This window comes from Saimiri boliviensis, chromosome 6 (assembly GCF_048565385.1).
Source record: "Saimiri boliviensis isolate mSaiBol1 chromosome 6, mSaiBol1.pri, whole genome shotgun sequence".
In the NCBI taxonomy this organism is placed as follows: domain Eukaryota; kingdom Metazoa; phylum Chordata; class Mammalia; order Primates; family Cebidae; genus Saimiri; species Saimiri boliviensis.
Genome location: NC_133454.1, coordinates 82,163,355 through 82,187,611, shown reverse-complemented (window position 1 = coordinate 82,187,611; position 24,257 = coordinate 82,163,355). Strand labels below are relative to the sequence as shown.

General features: G+C 42.5%; 1 protein-coding gene across 1 annotated transcript in view; it reads right to left on the bottom strand.

Moving 5' to 3' along the window:
- PARVA (parvin alpha) overlaps nt 1-24,257 on the bottom strand; it is a 154,623-nt gene that overhangs the window by 41,438 nt on the left and 88,928 nt on the right. The window contains exons 2-4 of the mRNA XM_003919842.4: nt 12,938-13,027; nt 12,789-12,859; nt 10,800-10,902 (exon numbers count right to left, since the gene is read on the bottom strand). Coding sequence (XP_003919891.2) covers nt 10,800-10,902; nt 12,789-12,859; nt 12,938-13,027 — 264 coding nt within the window. The remainder of the gene's footprint in view (nt 1-10,799; nt 10,903-12,788; nt 12,860-12,937; nt 13,028-24,257) is intronic.

Genomic DNA, 24,257 nt, shown 5'->3' with positions numbered 1-24,257 from the left:
TACCAAAGTGCTAGGCTTACAGGAATGAGCCACCACACTCAGCCTATAGCTGAACAGTTTCTAATATTTATAGTGTTTGTGGGATGAATCTATAGATTATTGTTTCTGTTGGCAGTGCTCATGGTGGCTTATCCTCATGTCTTTGGTGACTTCTAATTTTTAGGTCATATTCCTTGGAATTTTAACTCTGGGAGTTCTTTGTGGTCTGGGTTTAGAGTTCATTCCTCTTTAAAAGAAGGACATATGTTTGCTTCTGCCTTGGGGAACTAGTAACCTGGGACAACTTGTAACTGAAATTTTAATTTAGAGTTTTTAAAATCACATAAGTAGTGTGAATCCTAGCCTTAAATCTGTGTAGGTACAGACTTTTGATTAGGAATTATCTGAAGCAGACTTCTTTTTAGCTGTTACATTCACATCCAAGGCTAAGATAATCTATCCTTATTGCCTCTTTCTGTGGGACAAGATTTTGTAGTTTACTCATTGAAAGGGTTGCCCTTCCAAGACCATGGTTCTGTTCAGGGAGCTCGGATCCAACCCTCTCTCTTGTTTAGACTCTACCCAGGATTTATCTCTTGACCCTGTACATGTGACCCTTTAAACTTCAGGCTATAGGCCATTAGGAATGAATACTTCTCCCACTGGATTTATACTTACTTCTTGTTTTTGGAATCAGAGGAATTTCTTTCCTTTTCCCACCAGTTTAGCCATCCCATACAAAAATATGTTCTTAAAGGCTTATCCAGATTTTATAAGTGTGCTGTACTAATATCACACTTAAAAACATCTAGTCAGCCATACTGCTGATCTATTTCCTTACTATATTAACTTACTATATTAACTCTTACTATATTAAATGAATATCTATTTTCTTACTATATTAACTAGGACCTCTACAACACTTATAATCGTTGTAATAGCCATTATTTCCTATGTGTCCCTAATACCACATCTTTGATATTTCACTGTTTAATATGTCCACTGTTAGGTTTTATTTAATGGTCTTTATCATATTTAAGTCTTCTTTCTATTTTACTTGAAATGGCTGTTGAAATATATAAAATGTTATTTGATATCTACTGATGGGTTAATTCAGTTTTGCTCCTGAAATTTACATATGCAATCAACCACTTTTAATAAGACTGATAATATATAAACAGAGAAAATGCAGGCTGTGAAAACTGTCTCCTCTTCATGGCAGTCCCAAGTTCCCTAGTCCCATTCCATAGAGACAGTTTATTATGACTATTATCAGAAATATTCTATGCATACAAACATTATATATGTCCCATGACACACACACACACACAGTTCTCTAACATGCTTTTTTTTCTATGTAGTAAGACATTTTAGAGAGCTTCTCTATTACTTACAAAGAATAATAATAAAAGACTTTCATCTATCTTTTGAGTTTTTCAAAGATGAGGAAACGCCTCTTTCAGTTTAAGAATAACAGCATATATTAACAATCCTAAAATCAGACGATTATAGCAGGAAGATCTTCAAGTAGTGCTTTCAACAGAACTTTCTGCTATGATAGCAATGTTAGCAATGTTCATTTTTAAATTGTCCAACATGGAAGCTACTAGCTACATTTGGCTATTGAGCACTTCATATGTAGCTGGTGTAACTGAGAAAATAAATGTTCTATTTTAATTGCTTTTAACAGCTGCACATAGCTATTGGTTGTGGAATTGGATAGCTCAGTCCTAGAGGTTTTTAAATCACCTTCCTGACTTTACAGAAGCGTGATCTGAGTGGCAGAGGTATGTTTTAGTGGTAGAACCAAGATTGGAGCTCAGATCTCCTGTTTCTTCATTCTTGCTTCAATTTTAGCAGAGCTGCCACTTCAGCCCAGCATTTTGGGACATAGAAAAGTGACCCTCAAAAACAACAAGATCAAACTCTTCAAGTTGAAGCTCCTCTTGGGGTTCATGGAGTCACCCCCATTTAACATCCCCCACATAGAATCAGCCTGGTTTACTCTGGCTACAGCTACTCCTTCCCTGCATCTCTAGGTCCTCTAAGCTTTTTCCCATCCAAACTCTAGTTTGACACTATCCATATCTCATGAGATCTCCGCTGGAGTTCCTTCCACTGTCTCTGAGCAGCCCCCATACTGCTCCTATGCTATTTCCTAAAACCCCATTTCTGATATGTGTTGTTTTGCTCATAAGCCATTACTAGTTGCCACTACCCAAACAATACTGTCTAAAACTCTTAGTTCACAGACCTCTAATGTGAGCTTCATCTTATTTTTTTCTTTATTTTTTTGAGACAGGGTCTCACTTTGTCATCTAGGCCGTAGTGCAATGGCACAATGTCAGCTCACAGCGATCTCTGCCTCCTGGGCTCAAGTGATCCTCTGGCCTCAGCCTCCTGAGTAGCTGGGATTACAGACATGTGCCACATGCCCCACTAATTTTTGTAATTTTAGTAAAAATGAGGTTTCACCATGTTGGCCAGGCTGGCCTTGAATTCCTGGCTTCAAGTGATCTACCTGCCTCAGCCTCCTAAAGTGCTGGGACTATAGGTATGAGCCACTGCACCCAGCCTCTTTCTTTATTTTAGAGTCTTTTCATTTTAGCATGGTTTTTAGATTTACTGAAAAGTTACAAACAGTACAGACAGTTCCTATGCACTCTGAACTCAGTTTCCTCTATTGTTAACATCTCACATTACTATGGTACATGTCTCCCAAAATGCTGGGATTAAAGGCATGAGCCACCTCACCTAGCCAGAGGGGGCATTTTGAATGGGGCCTTACAGAAAAAGATTTTAACTAAACTCCGTATCTTACCTGGATTCACTAGTTTTTTTCTAATGCCCTTTCTCTGTTTCAGGAAACTGTCTAGGATACCACTTCTTTTCTTCATCTCTCCTTAGCCTCCTCTGTTCTGTGATGGTTTTTCACTTCCCTGTTTTTACCATGACCTTGACAGTTTTGAGAAGCGCTGGTCAGGACTGCCTTATTTTTCCTGTTTTTCTCATGGGTAGGCTGGGGAGCAAGACCACAGAAGTGAAATACCCTTTCATTGTACCCTCCCCTCACCCCATCCCCACTTCCACACCCTAATCATAGGAAGCCTGTCACTAAATTCAGCCATTCAAAGAGTGGGGACTTAATTGCCACCTTTTTGAAGGGGTTGTATCTAGGTAAAGCATTTGAAATTCTTTTTATAAGGAAGAGCTGTCTTTTTGTTCCCATTTATTTATTTGTTCAGTTTTATTTATTTATATCAGTATCAATTTAAGGATATTTATATTAGACTTTGTGTTATAATCCAATACTACTATTAATTTTTTCACTCAAATAATTCCAGCTTTGGCCACTGGGAGCTCCCTCTGGTTGGTTCTGGATATTTTCAGTGTGCGGCTCCATATACATATTTTTTCTTAGCACTTCTTTTTGGCACCTCAAGATACTCTGGGCTCATCTATACTCTCTGCCCCAGGTCTAAAATTAGCCATTTCTCCAAGAAGTCCTGGTTTCTCCTGTTGGAAAACAGTTCAAAACCACGACCTGGGAGCTGGGTCTCATTTGCTTTGTTAGCTTCACATCCCTCTCACCCAACCCTGATGGTCACCTACCTACCCACTGGTTCCTGGCCTCTACAGCATTTTCCCTCTATTAGCACCAAAATTAACAGAAGCTTCCTAGGAACTCTTTATTTTTTTGAGACAGGGTCTCACTTTGTTACCCAGGCGGGAGTACAGTAGTGCTCCCTCTGCTCACCGCATCTTCTGCCTCCTGGGCGCAAGTGTTCCTCCCGCCTCAGGTTCCTGAGTAGCTGGGATTACAGGTGGATGCCACCATGCCCCACTAATTTACGTGGCCAAGGTATCCTGGCTAAACCGTACTTTTTCCTCCCTCATATAGTTGAGAATCTTTTTCTGTAAGGCCTCATTCAAAATGCCCCCCTCTGGCTGGGTGAGGTGGCTCACACCTTTAATCCTAGCACTTTGGGAGGCCAAGGTGGGTGAATCATTAGAGCCCAGTATTTTGACACCAGCTTGGGCAACATAGTGAAATCGCATCTCTACAAAACATACAAAAATTAGTTGGGTGTGGTGGTACACACCTGTGATCACATCTACCTAGGAGGCTGAGATGGGAAATCTCCTGAGCCCAGAGAGGTCAAGGCTGCAGTGAGCCATGACTGTGCCATGACTGTACTCCAGCCTGGGTGATGGAGTGAGGCCCTGCCTCAAAAAAAAAAAAAAAAAAAAAAAAAAGCCAACAAAAAACAAACATCAAAATACCCACTGTTGCCTGTAACCTTTCCCAAACTCCTACTTGATTCCTCCCAGACCTCAGGCTGTGAGTTTCCAGAAGACAGCAATATGACATATTTACTTTTATAGCTCTAAACTCAGCAGTCTGCATATAGCAAACCAAATAGCTTTTGCTTCATGTATATTATCTGGTTAGATTAAGATCAGTGTAAAATGCACCCTTTAGGGTCTATCAGGGAGAAAGAAAACTGCACACACACACAAAAACAAAACCACCCTCTTGTGGAACTTTATTGCCACAGGGAACAATTTGGTCTCAAGCCTGAAGAATGATATCCTGTTTCAGTCATATGTTTACGTATATCTAGAAGGAAGAGCCCTGTAACCTTATGACTCTCATTCCTGAGAACAGCCCTTTTCTGTTCCCAGGACATGTACATGCTCAAAGATAAGGATAGGTCAAATAAAACATACCTTAAGGAAATTCACATAGACATCCCAAGCTAGGAGACCTCAATAAGAAACAGTCAGTGGGCCATGTTCAAATGACATGATGAGTTAGGTTGTGTAGGCATCTTCCCAGAATCGCTGATCCCACCTCTCACTCAGTCATGCCTACTGCCTAGGTGTTGTGAATGTAAATATAACCAGGTGACCATGGACACACGTGCGTAACTGAGGCCTTGGGAAATGTGTCCCAACTTTGGATGATTCTGTGACTTTCTTATTGATGCCATGGAGTAACAGTATAATTTTGGGAGCCCTAAGGATGTTTCCTCTATCAATCACCCTGGAAGTGGGAAATCCTGGACAAAAAATGAGGTGACTCTTTGGCTGGGGGAGGAAGGAACTTCCTCCTCATTCAGGGGATGGGAAACCTTTGCTCTGAGGTTTGGAAAGGGCTGGTGCTCCCATGAGATGATGGAGTGTATGTCATGAAAAGGCAGGCCAGAGTTGCCGGTGGCCAATATTTTCTTGGCAGCGACATCAACAGGGCAGCGAAATGGCCACTGTCCCTATAGCAGGGCTGTTGTACCTGTGGTCTCTCTGGATGATGGTAATGGTCCTTCCCCGAGCTCTCTGGCTCACCTGCATTCATCTGCAGCTGTAGATAGCTCCTAGCACACTGATGGCCACCTCTGGCCCCAAGGCTCTCTCCTTCTCTGTCATCACAGGAGCACAACCTGGAAGTTTTTATTTCCTGCGCAGGCAACCCTCAACCACAGTGGGAGGGAGCCACAGGATAAATGCCCTTGCCATCTTGAATTGGGAAGGGTGATTCTGAGATGTGCTGCTAACGTGGTTTCTCAGAATGCCCAGCTATGAGCCCTGGTTGAAACAGAGCTGCTGCTCTTATTAACACACTCTTGTTTGGCACTTCTCTCTTCCCTCCTTACATGCCTTACTTAGTTACTCATACGTTTTAAGGTTACCTTTCATATAAGCTCCCTCCACCCATGCCCTTGTCTCGGCATCTGCTTTTGGGAAAACGTAAACTAAGATCTGCTGCTAGGGCAAGTGGAAAAAAGACCCAGGGAATACAGGCAGCAATGGGGCAGCTGGTTAAGGAAGCTGAGAAAGGAGGACTAGGGAGAAGCTGTTCTGAGAGAATCTACCAGAAATGCCTGGGACCTCTGAGAAGGGTGATTTTTCTGCAAGCAAGGAAGACACTGCTGTGAGCAAGAGGCATGTGGCCACACAGAGGTGAGCCAGGCATGCTATTGAGCTCACAATCGGAGAACACCCAGCCAGTCCTTGCCAGCCAAGGTCACATGGCATCTCATGGATGCCCACCTGTTCAGGATTTCACCACCACAACAAAACACACACAACCGTCTGCCAAGAGGTCCCTGCTGATATGGTTTTGCTGTATCCCCACCTAAATCTCACCCTGGATTGTAATAATCCCATGTGTCAAGGGTGAGGCCAGGAGGAGATAACTGAATCATGGGTTAGTGAATAAGTCTCACAAGATCTGATGGTTTTAAAAATGAGTGTTCCCTTGCACAAGCTTTTTTGCCTGCCACCATGTAACACATGACTTTGTTCCTCATTCACTTTCAGCCATGATTGTGAGGCCTCCCCAGCCATGTGGAACTGTGAGTCAATTAAACCTCTATCCTGTATAAATTACCCAGTCTCGGGTATATCTTCATGGGCAGTGTGAGAAGACTCATATACTCCTTCACCTTCTCACACACTTCTGCCGCTAGGTTGTGAGTCTTTGCTCCACATCGAAGCCAACATGGCTTCCTGGATTCCATATCCTTTTCTTTTTCTTTTTTTCTTAGAGTTTTGCTCTTATTGCCCAGGCTGGAGTGCAATTGCATGATCTAAGCTGACTGCAACCTCCACCTCCCGGGTTCAAGTGATTCTCTTGCCTCAGCCTCTCAAGTAGCTGGGACTATAGGAATGCACCACCCTACCCAGCTAATTATTTGAATTTAGTAAAGATGGGGTTTCACCATGTTGGCCAGGCTGGTCTCAAACTCCTGACCTCAGGTGATCCACCCACCTCGGCCTCCCAAAGTGCTGTGTTTATAGGCATGAGCCACTGAGCCCTTCTTCCCCATATCCTTTTCTTGATGTCAGATGTGTGTGCTCTTGGGCTACCAGAGGCCCCCTATGCCATTTCCATCATCTTCTAAGTGCTAGTGTTTCATAGTTATTTTACTAATCTCAAACTCAGGCCCTTCCAACTCGCTGTCCAACCAACTCAGTATTAAGGAAGCTCAAGCCCCAGTACAATTAGAAGCTGGATTTCTGGGAACAGTCATGCCTGGTTAGTACTACCATGTAAAGGCACTGTACCTAGGTACAGATGTTTGGTTGTTTATGCTGCAGACAACAAGTTAAAAACATTCACCATTATGCCCACATTTTTATATCTAAATTCCATTCTTCTCCCATAAAATAAATCAGGGCTCCTTGGAAAAGTGATTGATTCCAGGACTGGAGTAAGAAAAATGTAAGATGGTCTTGGAGTATCTTATGATGCGAAAAACAAAGGAAATGCTCAGGAAAAAAAAAAAAAAAAAAAAAAAAAAATATATATATATATATATATATATATATATATATATGGGCAGCTTGTTGAAAGTGTCCCAGAGCCAACCTGAAGGATCTCCCCATGGCCAAATTTAAAAGCAGATGAGCCAAAAAAGTGAACGATAAAGTAGTACTGGATTAAATCCAAAGTATAAAATACATATGTCCATAGTGATATAAGTAGAAATGACGACTCTTCCTTTTAGAATAATTCCAGTTAATAAATGCAGAAGGAAAATTGTGGCAGACACATTCCACCATGGATGCTAAAACTAGAGGGAGAAGTTTAAAGAGAAACAGGATATTTACATGGTCTCAAAGCATCTCTCCTCACATAAATCAATTAAAAAGAGAAAAACAGTAACTTTATAATGGAGAAATCTGGCAGATACCACTTTGACAATGTGATCGAGGTTAACATGACCAGTGATAAGAAAAATAGCCACAGGGGAACTTAAGGTTGGAGTGCTTACTCAAAACTCTGCCTCCTTTAGACTCACAGGGCTGTGAAACAAAAAATAAACCAAAACATTCCCCAAAATGTCTGCTTCCAGACTGATCCCTCCCAGGAGCTCCTAATGCATATATATATATTTTTTACTGCAAACTGGCTCTTTCCACCTGAGTATCCTACCTATAGGGTTTGAATATGTATGCCCTGCCTTAGACCTTTGAGATTAGGATCTAAACTTAAGTTTACAAAATTAGCATCACCTCCATAGTGAATCACCTCTTCAGCATGAAGGGTGAGATCTGAAATGATCTAATCTGCGTGTACGCAATGCCTGACTTGGATTGCACAGATGTGACGCTGGACGGTTTCGTAACCGTCCCTGGAGGCAAGATTACTCCATGACCATGTTCCATTACCCTGTGGCCATGTTCTACCTTTGCTTTGACAGCCTAGCATAGAAGATTTTGGCAGTTTCAGATGCTGACAAGATGTTTGCTGGAGGAGTTAAAAGCTGTAGTCACTGGGAGAGATGCGTCGTGAGGCTCCTGGCTTAGCCATGCCTTCACGTGCCAAAGCTTTTTCATTTTCTCTCTGTATCAGTTGGAGTTTACAAGCCTTTAAATATTAACACTCACGAATACTGATGTCTGAGAATCCAATCAGTTTAGCTTCCTAGAAATTACATTAGTCATTCATTTGTTCATTCATCAGTACACTTTTTTTTTTTTTGAGACAGAGTCCTGCTCTATCCCCCATGCTAGAGTGCAATGGCATGATCTTGGCTCACTGCAACCTCTGCCTCTTCAAGTGATTCTCCTGCCTCAGCCTCCTGAGTAGCTGGGACTACAGGCGGCTGCCTGCCACCACACCTGGCTAATTTTTGTATTTTTAGTTAAGATGGGGTTTCACCATGGTGGCCAGGCTGGTCTCAAACACCTGACTTCAGGTGATCTGCCTGCCTCAGCCTTCCAAAGTGCTGGAATTACAGGTGTGAGCCACTGCGCCCGGCCTCAGTATGCATTGATCAGGTGCTAGGCAACATGTGCTACACAACCTGTTGGTGCTGGAAAAGCCTGGATAAATATATAGGACATGCCTCTTGCTCTTGGGAAGCCCACACACATTTACCAAAACAGCTACAGACAACATGGCAATTCTTACAATAAGGCATGTATATATACTTAAACACACATATGTATATAGATATATATGTGTATATATGTGTGCATATTTGCATATATGTGCATGTGTATATATATATTCCCTCACAGAGACAGATACATGTATGTTGGGGGAACACAAAAAAAGAGTATATGACTATCTTTTCTAAATGTGACAATAGAGCCAGGCGTGGTGGCTCACTACTGTAATCCCAGCACTTCGGGAGGCTGAGGCAGGTTGCTTGAGCACAGGAGCTTGAGACCATCCTGGGCAACATGGCAAAACCTCACCTCCACAAAAAATAATTAGCTTGGCGTGATGGTGCATGCCTTGTAGTCACAGATGCTCAGGAGGCTAAGGGAGGAAGATCACTTGAACTCTGCAGGTCGAGGCTGCAATGAGCCAAGATCATGCTACTGCACTCCAGCCTGGGTGACAGAGCAAGAACCTATCTCAAAAAAAAAAAAAAAAAAAAAAAGAAAGAAAAGTGAAAGTATTGTAAAGGGTGTAACAGGGAGGCACATTTGATTAATTCTAGAGATCAGAAGGATGAGCAATAGTGGTTTGCCCTGGTGGGTAAAGGAGGAAGGAAGGCCTTAGAGGCAGAAGGACTAGCATGATCAGAAGTACAGGCATGTTAACATGCATGGCATATGTAGTAATGCCGCAATAGTATACATCAAAATAGTAAAACCAACAATGATGACAGACATTTATCGAGCATCTACTATGTGTCAGGCACTATCCTAAGCACTTTACACATATTACCACATGGATGAGCCGTATGTGTGGGAGTGGCTGGAGGTCTGGAGGTGAGGCTGAGAAGACAGCTTGGGGATCATTGGATGATGAAATCTTTGAATGTTGTGCCAAGGGGTTTGGACTATGTCCGGCAGCAGAGAGCCACTAAGAGTTATAAATAAGTATTGGTAAGAGTGGACTTGCGATTTTAAAAGTTTCCTCTGCAAGCTGTGTTGGTTGGAGGAGCTGAGATGGGACACAATAAGTGTTTGGACATTTTTTCAATAGTTCAGAGAAGAGCAATTCACAGAAGTGAAAATGGCAGAGGATATACTCAGGAGAGGCAGAAATGGGTCTTGCTGACCCCTGTATACATGGGGGCAGGGTAGCAAGGAGGAGGGGAGGGGATTCTATGAACTCAGAGGGCAACAAACAGCTTTAGAAAAGTGGATGAATTCAGTCTACAGTTTAAGGTAGACTCAGGCAGAGGGGCCCAGAGGACAGCTAAGGATTGAACTCTAGAATCTGAGGGGAAGGTCTGGGCCAGAGTGAGATTAGGAGCAGTGGGGGACATCTAACTCTATTCAAGCGGAAATTTATCCTTTCATCACTAAGATTACCCCTAAAGAAAGAGAATTCTCCTTTCTCTCCCCTTTGTACTTACATTTTCATATGAACAGCTGCAAAGCAACCCAGGGAGGAACACACATACCGACAAGTCCACAGATCACAGAGGAATACACACACACACACACACATGCGCTGAAGGTGATGGAGATCTATAAATTCATACTCACGGCCACACATGTAAATATACCTACAGAGGCCACACATGCATGCTTTTCTGGAGTGGTGGAGGTATACTTTCTAGCTATTAATATATAGTGGGGTCCTTTTACCTAGCTGATGACCCTCGGCTGCTAGAAGGAGCAGGCCCATCTGGTCAGGAAGCCTCCTTCCCCAATTCATTCATGTGAAACAGATTCTAAGAGTATATCTAAAGTCTTCACTGAGCTATTATTCCACACTCCACACATTTGTAGTCCATTTCTAAGCAAGCCACTGTAAACTGAGTATAACTAACTCCTTCTCGCTACAAGTAGGTGATCCAACCACCTGCCATTAAAGCCACATCCACTGCAGCACTCAACTCTCCTACCGAAAAGCTTCTGCAGGACTTGTCCATCATATAAATCTTCAGCCAGGTCTTTCACAATGATTCTTTCTCCAACCAACACATCATTAATCCAGTCAATTAATACCTACAGAGAGAGACAATGTGCAAGAATAAGAAAAGAGTCATGGGGTATTTTCTTACACACCAGCTTTCTTATCTTGAACAATTAAAATGTAAATGAACTTCAGATTTTAAGTTTCATTTTATTTTAGAGACACGGTCTTATGTTGCCTAGGCTATACTCAAACTCCTGAGTTCAAGTGATCTTCCTGCCTCAGCCTCCTGTAAAGCTGGGACTATGGCTGTGTTTCACTGTGCCCAGCTTTGAACTTCAGATTTTAAAAGCAGCAGAACTAGCCACATGACCCAGTGTGTGCACAGGTAGCTACAAGTGTGAGCCCTATTGGCCTTCTTAATTTTCAGACGTGCATCCTGCTAGTGCTGGTGGCACCAGTGTCCCTGTTAATATCGATAGCCCCTGTTATTCCTTACTCTAATGACAAGCAACAACGATGGACAAAAAAACCAGTCTCTAACCCCAAGAAGCTCACCATTTAGTGAAGTGCATGAGACACTGTAACAGGACCTGGAGAGCTAAGGACAGGGCCACAGCAGCCGCGGAGGGGCTGAGCCATGGCACTAGAGTTTGGAGGAAGCTTCTTGGAGCAGGTAGCCGTGCTGAGACTTTCAGATGAAGGGCAGGAGAAGCATTCTAGTCAGAGTGGACTGCATTAGCCAGGCTTGGCGGTGAGGAGTGCTGGGAGCATGCACGGGCTGCTGGGAGGAGCAGGTCTGGGAGCATGCACGGGCTGCTGGGAGGAGCAGGTCTGGGAGCATGCACGGGCTGCTGGGAGGAGCAGGTCTGGGAGCATGCACGGGCTGCTGGGAGGAGCAGGTCTGGGAGCATGCACGGGCTGCTGGGAGGAGCAGGTCTGGCATCCCGGTGTTGCTGGGTAGTGGCTGATCTGAGATTGAAGAGGCAGCTAGAGCACGGACTCTAAACACCACCTCCAGAAGTGGCCTGCAACCTGTGGTGGATGGGAAACTCTGACAGGTCTTACACTGGGGAAGTGCATATTCAGATTTGCATGGGGAATGAATCACTCTGACATCCAGTGCGTTTTTTTTTTTTTTTTTTTTTTTTTTGAGACAGGGCTAGGCTGCAGCACAGTGGCAGGATCATGGCTCACTGTAACCTCTGCCTCCCAGGTTCAAGCCCTCCTCCCACCTCAGCCTCCCGAGTAGCTAGGACTACAGGCATGTACCACCACACTTGACTAATTTTTATATTTTTAGTAGAGATGGTGTTTCACCACGTTGCCCAGGCTGGTCTCGAACTCCTGAGCTCAAGTGATCCACCTGCCTCAGCCTCCGCAGAGTGCTGGGATAACAGGCCTGAATGCCTTTTGTCTTAAGTGCAGCTTGGTTAAGCTGAAAGAGGAGGAACATAGAACAGGGAACAAGATGCAGGGGAGAAATGAACAGTTTTAGAAGGATGGGCGCACACCCGCCACTATGCAGTTATGTTACGCACAGTATGTCACTTCATCTCCTTTATTTCTGCTTAAATTCTGTCTCCTTGTTTATGATCATAAACAAACCACTTGGTTTTTCTGAGACTTGGTTTTTTCATCTGGAAAATGGGAATGAGACTAATTTCTACTCCACTGCATGCTTTTGAGAATCCTTGAGAAAATAAGCATTTTGTGCACTCTGGAATCCTGGCCAACATGAGCTTACCTGTACTGACCTGTCTGGTGCTATGACCAGCACCACTCGCTGGGCATGTGTCACATTCCATGCTTACACAATCAGTTACATTTTCGATAGCCATCTGCTAGACTGAGGCAGGAGCTGCTGTGACTTTTTACCTCCTCTGAGGGGCTCGCGGGGTGCTTGCTCACAGCAGGTGGCATATGGACACCTGGTGGGTCTGTGAGGCACCAGAAGGCACGCCAGATTTCTTCTTACCTTCATCAGTTCTTGAAGCTTGGGGTCACTGCGTGAGTTTGGATCCACCATTGTTCGCACCTCATTCTCCTCTTTAAAAAGAAAAGGAATTCAGTGGGGGTGCCGGCACCGGAAAGCTTAAGCCAATTCAGAGACAAGAGCACAGTTACCCAGCATCGTGTCCTCAGGGTCCAGCTCGAAGGGAATCGGGCTGAGGGGCAGGTTGATGGCGTTCATTCCCTCCTCCTGCAGCTCAGACACTGGAAGAAAAGGAAGAGCAGGGTCACATTTCAGCCAACGGACGGCAGGGGGTTGGAGCTCTGTAACAAGGGTGTTGGATATTGACATTGAGAAAAATACCCACTAAGGGTAGATTACAGCTGTTACACAGCCTGCGATCAATTCACGGCCTCGCCTGGCTGACAGGACCTAATTGTCCCCTTAATCTCACCTCTGCCAATTGTCACCTCACTTGCTTTCCTCAGGGAAACAGGGAGGTCTCAACAGCACAGAAATCTCCCTCCTCTCAGAAAAGATTTCGGAATAAACAGAAGCGAGGTGGGCACTGATTTCTTTCTGACTCTGCCTCCTGCCCATCCCTCCTTCCAGGACTTCCTGTCTGGGACCCAGTGACTGCTGACAGGATGAACAGGGTCATGGGTTTAAGGCTACATGTACGCTGTAAGGCATTTCCATCCTCAGCTCCAGCCTCCTCTGACTTCTCACCTCTCCTGATTACCTGCCCTCCCACCTCCACCCAACCCCAGCCACTGCTCAAAAATACCTTTGTCCCGGCCCTTCCCTGAGTTCTGGTCCTACCCCTTCAGATGGAACCAGCTGTGGGACCTGAGGCCAGGCACTTCATCTCTCTTGGCCTGTTTCCTCAACTGAAAATAGAGAGTTTGACTGGATGAACAGTAAGCTTTTTTACAGTCTTCAAATCCTAAATATCTACAATTCTATCTTCCTTGGAAAAAACAATAAAAAGAGGTAAAAACTATCAAAGACTACCAGCCCACTCTCCTGCAAGTGCCCAGCCCCCACATGGAGGCTTAGTACAAAAAAAATTCCTCCCACAAAACCAGTTGTGTCAGACATTTGGTGAGTGCTGACCTTGGATTACCCCTCCTAAAAGCAGTGACTTAAATCCCCTTGCTTTTTGCCAATTAAGCACAGAAAGACCATTTTCTCAGAAGGTGTTGGTCACCAAGAGGTTCTTAAAGAGCTAACGCAGCAGCTGCAATCAACCTTAATAAAAGCAACGTCCCATCTTTCCATTTTATTTTTTTGTTATTGACTCTGGCCTCACCAAGTGCCAGCATAGACTTGCAAGAAATCCTAAGCACAAGGCAGCCACTTACAAAGAGTTCTTTCACATCAGCACACTCACTGATAGCCGCAGTTGGACTGGAACGAGACTGACAAAGGTAGTGAAACACACTGTGCCCTGAAGAGACACAACTCGCAAGATGAGGCTGGTATTTAGTACCTTTGTAGTGGGCCCTGGACATTGATAGAGGGTACCAGCCAGTCACCACCTTGAATCTCCAAATTCACAGACACACACCATTTCATAGCATTCTCCATAAAATGTAACAAGCACAGAAGAGATACCTTCAGAGCTTAAATCAAGCTTGTCAAGCCTGCAGCTCACAGGCTGCAGTGTGACCCAGGATGGATTTGAATGCAGCCCAAAAATGCAGAATTTTTAAGAAAATTCATAAACTTTCTTAAAACATTATGAGATTATCAGGAGGTGTGTGTGTGTGTGTGTGTGTGTGTGTGTGTGTGTGTTTAGCTCATCAGCTATCATTAGTGTTTCACGTATTTTATGTGTGGTCCAAGACAATCTTCCTCCTTCCAGTATGGCCCAGGGAAGCCAAAAGATTGGGCACCTCTGGCTTAAATGATTCTGTAGGTACAGGATTGTGTTTGTTTTCTAGCTAAGCACAACTGCTTCCTTAGACTTCTATAGTTTCTTCTAATATTTCCCCTAGAACTAACTATCAGTTTTCTTTCTTTCCCAGGCTATTCCTCACAAAGAAGCATGATTTTCATGACTTTGTTAACCAGCGTTGCCATGCATGCTGTGAGCAGTGGAAATAAAGTCATGTTTAAATGTGGCTGCAAGGCTAGGCTTACTGGCTAGTGAAGGGACTTGCTCTTCTGAAGCTACACTGATCTGCACTGTCCAGTACAGTAGCTACTAGACACTTGGGCTATTTACATCTCAATGAATTAAAAATTCAGCTGCTTAGCTGCACCAACCACATTTCAAACACTCAGTGGCTGCAGGTGGCTGGTACTGCAATAATGGACAGCATGGATATAGAAAGTTTCCATCACAAGATCATCAAGTGTGTTCTCATGATTTAAGTGAGGACATGCTGTATTTGGTTTTCTGTTCCTGTGTTAGTTTGCTAAGAATAATGGCCTCCAGCTCCTTCCATGTCCCTGCAAAGGACATGATCCTGTTCTTTTTTTATGGCTGCATAGTATTCCATGGTGTATATGTACCACATTTTCTTTATCCAGCCTATCACTGATGGGCATTTAGAAAACAATCCATAAAACAAACTGCCAGGACACAAGTTTGACTATGTAACAAGCACGTACTGCTGAACTTAAATGAAAGTTAAAGAATAACATTTTTAAAAAAAGAGTAAGTGGAAAATGTTGTCCTAGGTCATCCCATTCAACTAATGTCCACGTCCACATTTAAATCTCCAGCCTGGGTCTGACTCTGAGCTCCAGGCTTATGAATCTAACCATGTGCTCCATGTCTCCTCTTAAGTCTATTAACAGAGTCCTCAAATGTACACATCCACACAGAACTTGAGATCCTCAACATCCCTCACACCCACTATACCAGCACTAAAACAAACCTGTTCTTCCTTTATTCTTATCCTTCTCAGTAGATGGCACCACTGTTTACACCACGGTTCACACCAAGCTCCGAGGAATCACCCTTAAGTTCTCATTTTCCTCACCTTTTGCATCCGTATGAAATACTGGCAAGTTTTGTGGGCTCCGCCTCCAAACCAGGACTCAGTTCCAAACACTTCTCACCATCTCCCTGCTCCACCATTCTGACTTGAGACACCGTTATCTTTTGCCTGGACTATCAGAACCACCTGCTAACTGGTCTGCTGCTTTGCTTGCATTTCCGCAACTCTCACCTGCCTCCCACAGTGCAGCCAGAATGTCTTATAAAAACGTAAATAGGATCATACATTTTCCTACTTCAAGCTTTCCTGTGACTTCCCATCATACACAGAATAAAACCTCAACTCTTATCTATGACCTATCAGACTCTGATTAGCACTCTCACCTCCCTCTCATGTTTTATTTTCTCATGATGATCTGAAATAATAATTTATATGTTTGTTAACTCTCTCCCCCACCAGAATGTAAGTTTTGTAAGGACTGGCATTATTTCTCTCTTGCTCGCTATTAGATCCCCAAAGAGGCCAGACGGTACAGTGGTTAGAGGGCAGGCTGCCTACAGGCACATCTAGACTCTACCACTCACCAGCTCTGTGGCCTTGGGCAAGCTTATCAGCCTCTCAAGCCTTAGATTCCTTATCTGCAAAATGGGAGTGATAGCAATATTGCCTACCTCCTAGGGTTGCTGAGAAGATTAAATGAGTTAATATACGCAAAATACCCAGAAGCATGCCTGGCAGCCGCTAAGAAATAGGTAAATATATGCTACTATTGTTATTATTACTTAAAACAACACCTCAAGCATTGTAAGCACTCAAGAAATAGTTGTTGAATATCTAATCCAAACTGTCAAGGCCACCTTTCAAATGCACAGGTTTTGAGTTGAGGCAGAATTTGCCAAAGTAGAATATGGGATGCAAAGGATTTTACCTTTTTCCCAGAAAAACAAAATACATGTGCACTTTAGCCTGACTGTGCGTGCGTACTTGTGCGTGTGCATGCACGCACATTTCTGGGGCAGCATTTCCAGCTTACATTTTGTAAGGGAAGAAAAGACACATCTGTCCCAAGACTTGCTGTATAGCCAAAGGGAGCCAATTTGTAAATAGAGAGGTATTGAAACATCTCTAAAATGTGACTAGAAACTCAATATTTGAAGCCGAGACTCTGAAAGGTGGGTCTGAACAGGATCTCTTTTTCTGCGTAGATCACTGTTAAAAACGTTTTCAGATGAAAAATCTCCAGTCAGAAACATTCCCCTCTGCCCTACCTCTTTAATTCACTCACAGAGACATAACAAATCCAAGAAGAAAGGCCAAGATATGTTTGCAATTGGAAATGTTTTTTTCAGGAAACGATTTGGTACAGGAACATCACCCCCATTCCATTAACGGCTGACTTTGAGCCAACTGTTTGTAAAAGTGAATATGCAAACTGCCCAGTGCAGGCCCGGCCCCTGCCCCATGGGGCCCCATTAGTGGCCACTTTCCCAAAACAGCCCTCCTGCTTTGGAGGTTTTGTTTCTATGAAACCAAAGCAGGACTCAGCAGAAGCCCCTTGCTAATGCTCACACACTGAAAGAGAAAGAGCTGCAACTAAATTTTCTCAGCACAGAATGGGAATCCAATGTTTATCCCCTGAACCTCCTCTAACAATCTAAAATTAGGTCCAAATCTCGTGGCACCATTAAGTCATAACTTAATACGCAGACCAAACACCCAGATGAAGGTTGGGCTAGGGAAAGCAGGGAGATCGCCAGAACCCCTAAAGAGCTCACCATGAGAAACAGGACTTTTGTTTCCAGGGATATGTGGTCTGACTCTGGGTCCACATGTGCAGAAGAAAGTACCTGGATAGGCTTTGGCATGTGGATTTGAACCCTACTTCTATTTTTATCAACTGTGGAACCTTACATAAATAAGTTAACCTCCCTGAAATTTGATATAAAAAATTGTGTTCACAACAAGGGTGTAGCTGACACTGCTGGTTTGCTCCCCAACATTAACCTGGTTTTCCTGCTGAAAGAACCCTCATTTTGTTCCAGTGTACACCCCTCCTTCCTATGCCTCCAGGTAAAGCCCCTATTGGTTGAAAAGTATCATGATGATCTTGATCCCTGTAGCAGTGGTTGGCTCAAACATCATCATGTCAATGCTGGTTAATGAGCTGTGAGAGAAAATTTCTAGAAGCTTCTGGAATTGCTTTCCTTCAGTTTAAAGAGAGGCCCAAGGAAGAGAAGGCAACCTTCTCCTTCTAATCACTGTTATCATTACTGTGTCAGGATGTTATACCTGGATTTGTTGCTGCCATTTTGTAGCCATGCGGTGAGTAAGCTCAAGGAAGAAGCTACTGTGTTGAGGTTGGCAGAGAAGAAATACAGAAAGATGGGGTTCTTATTGATAATATTAAGCCACCACCCCTGGAACCACTCAAGTTCTGTATGTCTTGTTATAGGAGATACAATACATTCTCTCTCTTTTTTTTTTTTTTTGTATTTTTTGTAGAGATGGGGTTTCACCATGTTGACCAGGATGGTCTCGACCTCTTGACCTTGTGATCCACCCGCCTCAGCCTCCCAAAGTGCTGGGATTACAGGCTTGAGCCACCGCACCCAGCCAGTAAATTCTCTTATTGTTCGAGCCAGTTACAAGAGGTATTTTTCTGGGCCTCAGAGCCCAAACTCCCTAACTGATAACATGGGGATACCAGGATTCTAAAATCAATGGGTGAATAGAGAAGGTCTGCAATGAATGGTAATTTCCCCTGATTTTTGTCCATGAGGAAAAGAAAAGCTATGGTGTCTCTTATACTCTAGAATACATTTAGGGACTCAAAGAATACCAAGGGGAAAGCAAACATGGAGAGAAGAATAGACAGAGGTCTCTAAATATGCAAGGCCAGTAATTTCATTCATTCAACCAATAAGCATTACTGGACACCTCCTCTGAAGCAGCCCCCATGCCAGCACTGGGATACAGGTTTGGGGATTTGACAGGTCTGCCTCAGTCTGCTCAAGGTGATGGGAAAGGTAGGCCCACAGATACCACGGTGCTAACAATCAGGGGTGATGGAGATGTAAGGAGAGAGCCACAGTGGCCCATGTAGAACAAGGCTAACTTTGGATGAAGAAGATTGGGAAGGAGTCCTAGAAAAGGAAACATTTGAACTGGACCTTGAAAATGTAAATTTTCAACCAACACAGGTACACTACAAAAGGCACATCTTGTGTAAAAATAGCAAGCTATGGAAAAACGGTGGGTGTTGAAGTAGTGATCATGTCTGAACACAAGGAATGTAAGTGTGCACGGGGAAGGGGGCGAGCAATGGAACAGCAGGTAAGTAGGGCGGGGATCCAGAGTGTTAGGGTCTTGAATTCATATATTCTCCATACTCCCTGAATCACGCTCCCTATATCTGTACTTGCAAAAAAATCATTCTGAGAGAGGGCAAGAAAAGAGCCAGGAATCCTGTTCTTTCTCCTTCAGTGCCAGTGGGCCCCAGGTGAGATGTTCAGGCTGCTCTAGATCCTTATCAGAACTTTGATTATTAATTTCTAGTCCTTTTGAAAGTTACTAAAGCTCCTTTAATTTCTAAATGGTACAAGGGACTATAAAGAAGCTCTTGGCAGCTAAAGACAACTATATTGTCTGGTCAGCAAGTCCCAGCAATGTTTCTCTGTATGAAAAATCAATCTGAAAGAACATCAACAACAATTTTAAAAAACCTACAGCTAACATCATACTTCATAGTGAGAAATAGGATGCGTTGCCCCTAAAAATGGGAATAAGTCAAGGTTGTCTCTTCTCACCATGCCTATTCAAAATTATACTAGAAGTCTTAGCTAGCACAGTAACACAAGAGAAGAAAATAAAAGGTATACAGTTTGGGAAGGAAGAAACTGTCTTTGTTTGCAGGTGACATTTCTAAAGAATCAACCATAAAAACAAAACCGAATGCTCCCCAACCCCCAAAACTCCTAGAATAAGCAATTCTAGCAAGGTTGCAGGATACAAGGCTAATATACAAAAGTCAATTGTTTCCTACATACTAGCAATAAATGGTTGAAATTTAAAATTAAAAACACAGTATCATTTTTAACATCACAAAAATGTGATACTTGGGTGTAAATCTAAAAAGATGGGCACAATATATATTTTCTGATATGCAGAAGATGATAAAACCCAGATGAAAGAAATAAAGAACTAAATAAAGGAAGAGATACTCAGTGTTCATGGGCTGGAAAACTTAAGATGTCAGTTCTTCCCAAGTTCATCTATAGATTCAATGTTAATCTCAGTTAAAATCACAGAAAGCTATTTTGTGGGTATTGTCAAACTGATTCTAAAGTTTACACAAAAAGGCAAGAGACCTAAAGTAGGCAACAAGATATGGAAGAATAACAAAGTTGGAGGATGAACACTACTATACTTCAAGACTACAATAAAGATACAATCATCAGTTGCTAAAATGATCGTAGATCTATGTTAAAACACAACACTATAAAACTTCTAGAAAAAAAAAAGGAGGAAATCTGTGTGACCTACAATTTGATAATGAGTTTTTAGATACAACACTGAAAGGACAATCGGTAAAAGAAAAATTGGTGAGTTGGGCTTTATTAAGATTTCTACTCTACAAAATATACTATTGAGAGAATGAAAAGATAAAGTACAATGAGAGAAAATATTTGCAAAATACCTATCTGATAAGACTTGTATGCAAAATATGCAAATAATTCTTAAAACTGAACAAGAAAACAAATGACCCAACTATGAAATGGGCAAAAGATCTGAATAAGTATGTCACCAGAGAAGACATACATAAAGCAAAGAGGCATATGAGAAGATGTTCATTATCATTTGTGATTAGGGAATGAGAAACACCAATGAGATATCACTAGACATCAATTAGCATGGTTAAAATGCAAAAAACTGACAACACTAAACACTGGCAAGGGATATGGAGCACCAGGAACTTTCATTTATTGCTGTTGGGAAAGCAAAATAGTAGAGGCATTTTGGAAGACAGTTTGGTGTTTTCTTTCAAACTATAATTTTACCATATAATCTAGCAGTCAGGCTCCTAAGTATTTACCCAACTGATTTGAAAACATGTTCACACAAACCCCTGGATGTGAATATTTATAGCAGCTTTATTCATAATCACCCCAAACTGTAAGCAACCAAGATACCCTCTAATAGGTGAGTAGATAAATTGTAGTGCATCTATATGAAAATATTATTTAGTGATAAAAAGAAATGAGCTATAAAGCCATGAAGAGACAGGAAAGAACCTTAAGTGCATATTCCTAAGTCAAGGAGGTTGGTCTAAAAAGGCTACATACTGTACAATTCTAATTATACAACATTCTGGAAAAGGTGAAACTAGAGAAAGTAAAAAGATAAGTGGAGGAAAATGTTGAATAGGCAAACTGCAGAAGATTTTTAAGGCAGTGATAGTGGTCTGCATGATACTGTAATGGCAGACACGTGGTATCTATAGCATAAGAAATGTCTTAGTCCATTTTCTGTTGCTTATAACAGAGTGTCTGAAACTGGGTAATTTTTTTTTTTTTGAGACAGAGTTTCACTCTTATTACCCAGGCTGGAGTGCAATGGCACGATCTATTTATTTCTTACAGTTATGGAGGCGTTGAGGGGCCACATCCAGTGAGGGCCTTTGTGCTGGTGGGGACTCTCTGCAGGGTCCTGAGGCAGCACATGGCAAAGGGGCTGAGTGTGCCAGCTCACATAGTTCTTCCTCTTCTTATAAAGCCACCAGTCCCACTCCATGATAACTCATTAATCCATTAATGGATTAATCCAGGGGCCCCCAAGCCCAGGCTGTGAACTAGAACATGGACCACTACTGGTCCATGGGCTGCTAGGAACTAGGAGGTAAGCAGTGGGTGAGTGAGTATTACCGCCTGAGCTCTGCCCCCTGTCAGATCAGTGGCAGCATTCAATCCTCATAAGAACGTGAACCCTATTGTGAACTGTGCACGCAAGTGATCTAGGTTGTGTGCTCCTTATGAGAATCTAATGCCTATCTGAGGTGGAACAGTTTCATCCCAAAACTATCCCCTATCCAACCCCGTGTCGAATGAAATACTGTCTTCCATGAAATTGGTCCCTGGTGCCAAAAAGGTTGGAGACCACTGTATTAATCCAGGTACAGTGCTCATTATTCAATCACTTCTCAAAGGCTCCACCTTTCAGTACTGCCACATTGGGGATTAAGTTTGAACATAAGTTTCAGAGGGGACAAATATTCAAACCATAGTAAGGTGTAAACCTTAATGCAAGCAAATTAAAAAATTGTTTAGAAGGTCAAGACCCAGATGGAAAGTAGATTGTGACACTAGAATCTAACTGTATTACAAATGTATGAGATGATCTCACTGAAAGGGGTGATGGGAATGGTACTAACTTAAATTATCTTTGGAAATGAGATGATTCTGTAAGACCAAAGGCAAAAGGAACTGTACCTAAGCACTGCACTCTAGTTGATAAAGTTGTTCCCGTAGGGTATGGATTAACAATGCTGATACTGCTATATGTGTATATTGGAATTGAATGATTAAGTAAAGGGATGGTGGATGGTAGGAGCCAGGTTTCTCACTGGAGTGGGAGGTCACAGATAAACAAGGAGAGAAAGCTAGGATGGTCCATGTGGTAATGCACTGGAGTTAGAGACATCAGTACGAACTTAGGTTGACCTTAACGTGGATACAGATGGTTACAAGATACATGCATATATCTCTAAGTGTTTCTATAAATTAGTGCACACACGTATATTTCCTTACTGTGTTAACTGAGAGGGCCTAGATGCATCACTACTCAAGTAACAATGACTGTACATAGAACCCAAATGTTCCTTTCTAGTCCTGTTCTCCAATAAAAGTAACCAGGGCTCCTTGGAAAATGGCTTATTCTAGGACTGCAGAGAAAATACACGAGATAAACTTGGAGCCAGAAAGTAAGTAAGTACTCAGGAGGGGCGGGAAGGGCAGGGGGAAGAGGGATATCAAAGGCCCACAGGAGCTGATTGAAAGAGCTGGCCGAGGTTGGAAACAATTTGAATAACAAAATAAAATAGTATTGGATTATAATAATCTAAGGTGTAAAATAAGTATCTGTGAATCCATACAGATATAAATAATTGAATAAATTAACACTGGATGAGAAGAGACTAATCTGTGCAGAATTTCAAATTTACACAGATCCTCTGTTCTGAAAGAATATCGCATGATTCCCCATTCTTTATATGTGAGCTGCATCTAGTGACTTCCTTCCAAAGAGTACTGTATAGGAAGGAGGAAGAAGTATGCCTTTACAGTGGAGAAACGTGACAAACACCACCTCAGCCAGGTAAACAAGACCAGCATCCACAGTCATAAACCATGTTGATGTTATGTACCTTTGATATGATGCGATGAAAATGCCACTTTACCTCTAGGACCTTCCTTCCAGAAACCCATAACCATAGCCTAAGCATGAAAAAATATCAAATTCCAACAGGAGGACACCCTAAAAAATACTTGACCAGTACTCCTTAAAACTGTCAGTCATAAAACAAAATCTGAGAAACTGTCACAGCCAAGAGAGGCCTCAGGGGACATGAAGACAAAACGTAATGTGGAACAGATAGAGTACATTAAGCCCAAGCTAAAGAAATCTGAATAAACTATGGATTTAGACATAATATAGTACTATCAAGAATACTAGTAATATAAAAGTAACAACATGTCAATAACTGTTAGTAATGTATCACTACTGTCCATTAGTTTTAAGAAATGTACCATACTAATGTAAGATGTTAATAAGAGGGAAATCTGGGTGTGGGATATACAAAAACTCTGCACTACCTTTGCAATTTTTTTGTAAATCTAAAACTATCCTAAAAATATATAATGTTCACGAAGGAGGTTGGAAATCCACGATTTTATGAGACACAAATGTTTCCTCCCATCACCAAGGAGGTAGTGGTCATTTATCCGACTGAGCTCTGTAGAAGCATCTGGACAGGAGGCAGCCCAAACGTCACGACAGCTCAAGCTGTACTCATTCTCAACTGACTGAGAACTCAAAGTTGTGTGGTGTTGTTTCTGGGGCTGAGACGAGAAAAGTCAGAAGACAGAGCTTCCTCCTAACTCAGGGATGCCTGGTAGGGTCATTTCTACTTTTTTTAAGAAGGGATCTGTCCCACTAGTACGAGTGTCGCTGAAAGTTCGGTGGTCTCCTCAATGATTTTTCTGTGGAATTGCCTCTATCCATGGTGCCCTATGGAGGTCTTTATACCATGGGCTTTTGTATTAGTTCTCTATTGCTGTAGTAGCAAAAACACCGTGGCTTAAAACAATGCAAATTGATTATCCCTGTAGACCTTCTAACATAGGTTAGAAAACCAACATGAGTCTCACTGGGCTAAAGTCAAGGAGTCCGCAGGGCTGTGTTCCTTTCTACTGGCTTAGGGAGTCATCCATTTTCTTTCCTTTTCTAGTATCTAGAGGCTGCCCTAATTCTTTGGCCTGTGGTCCCCTTC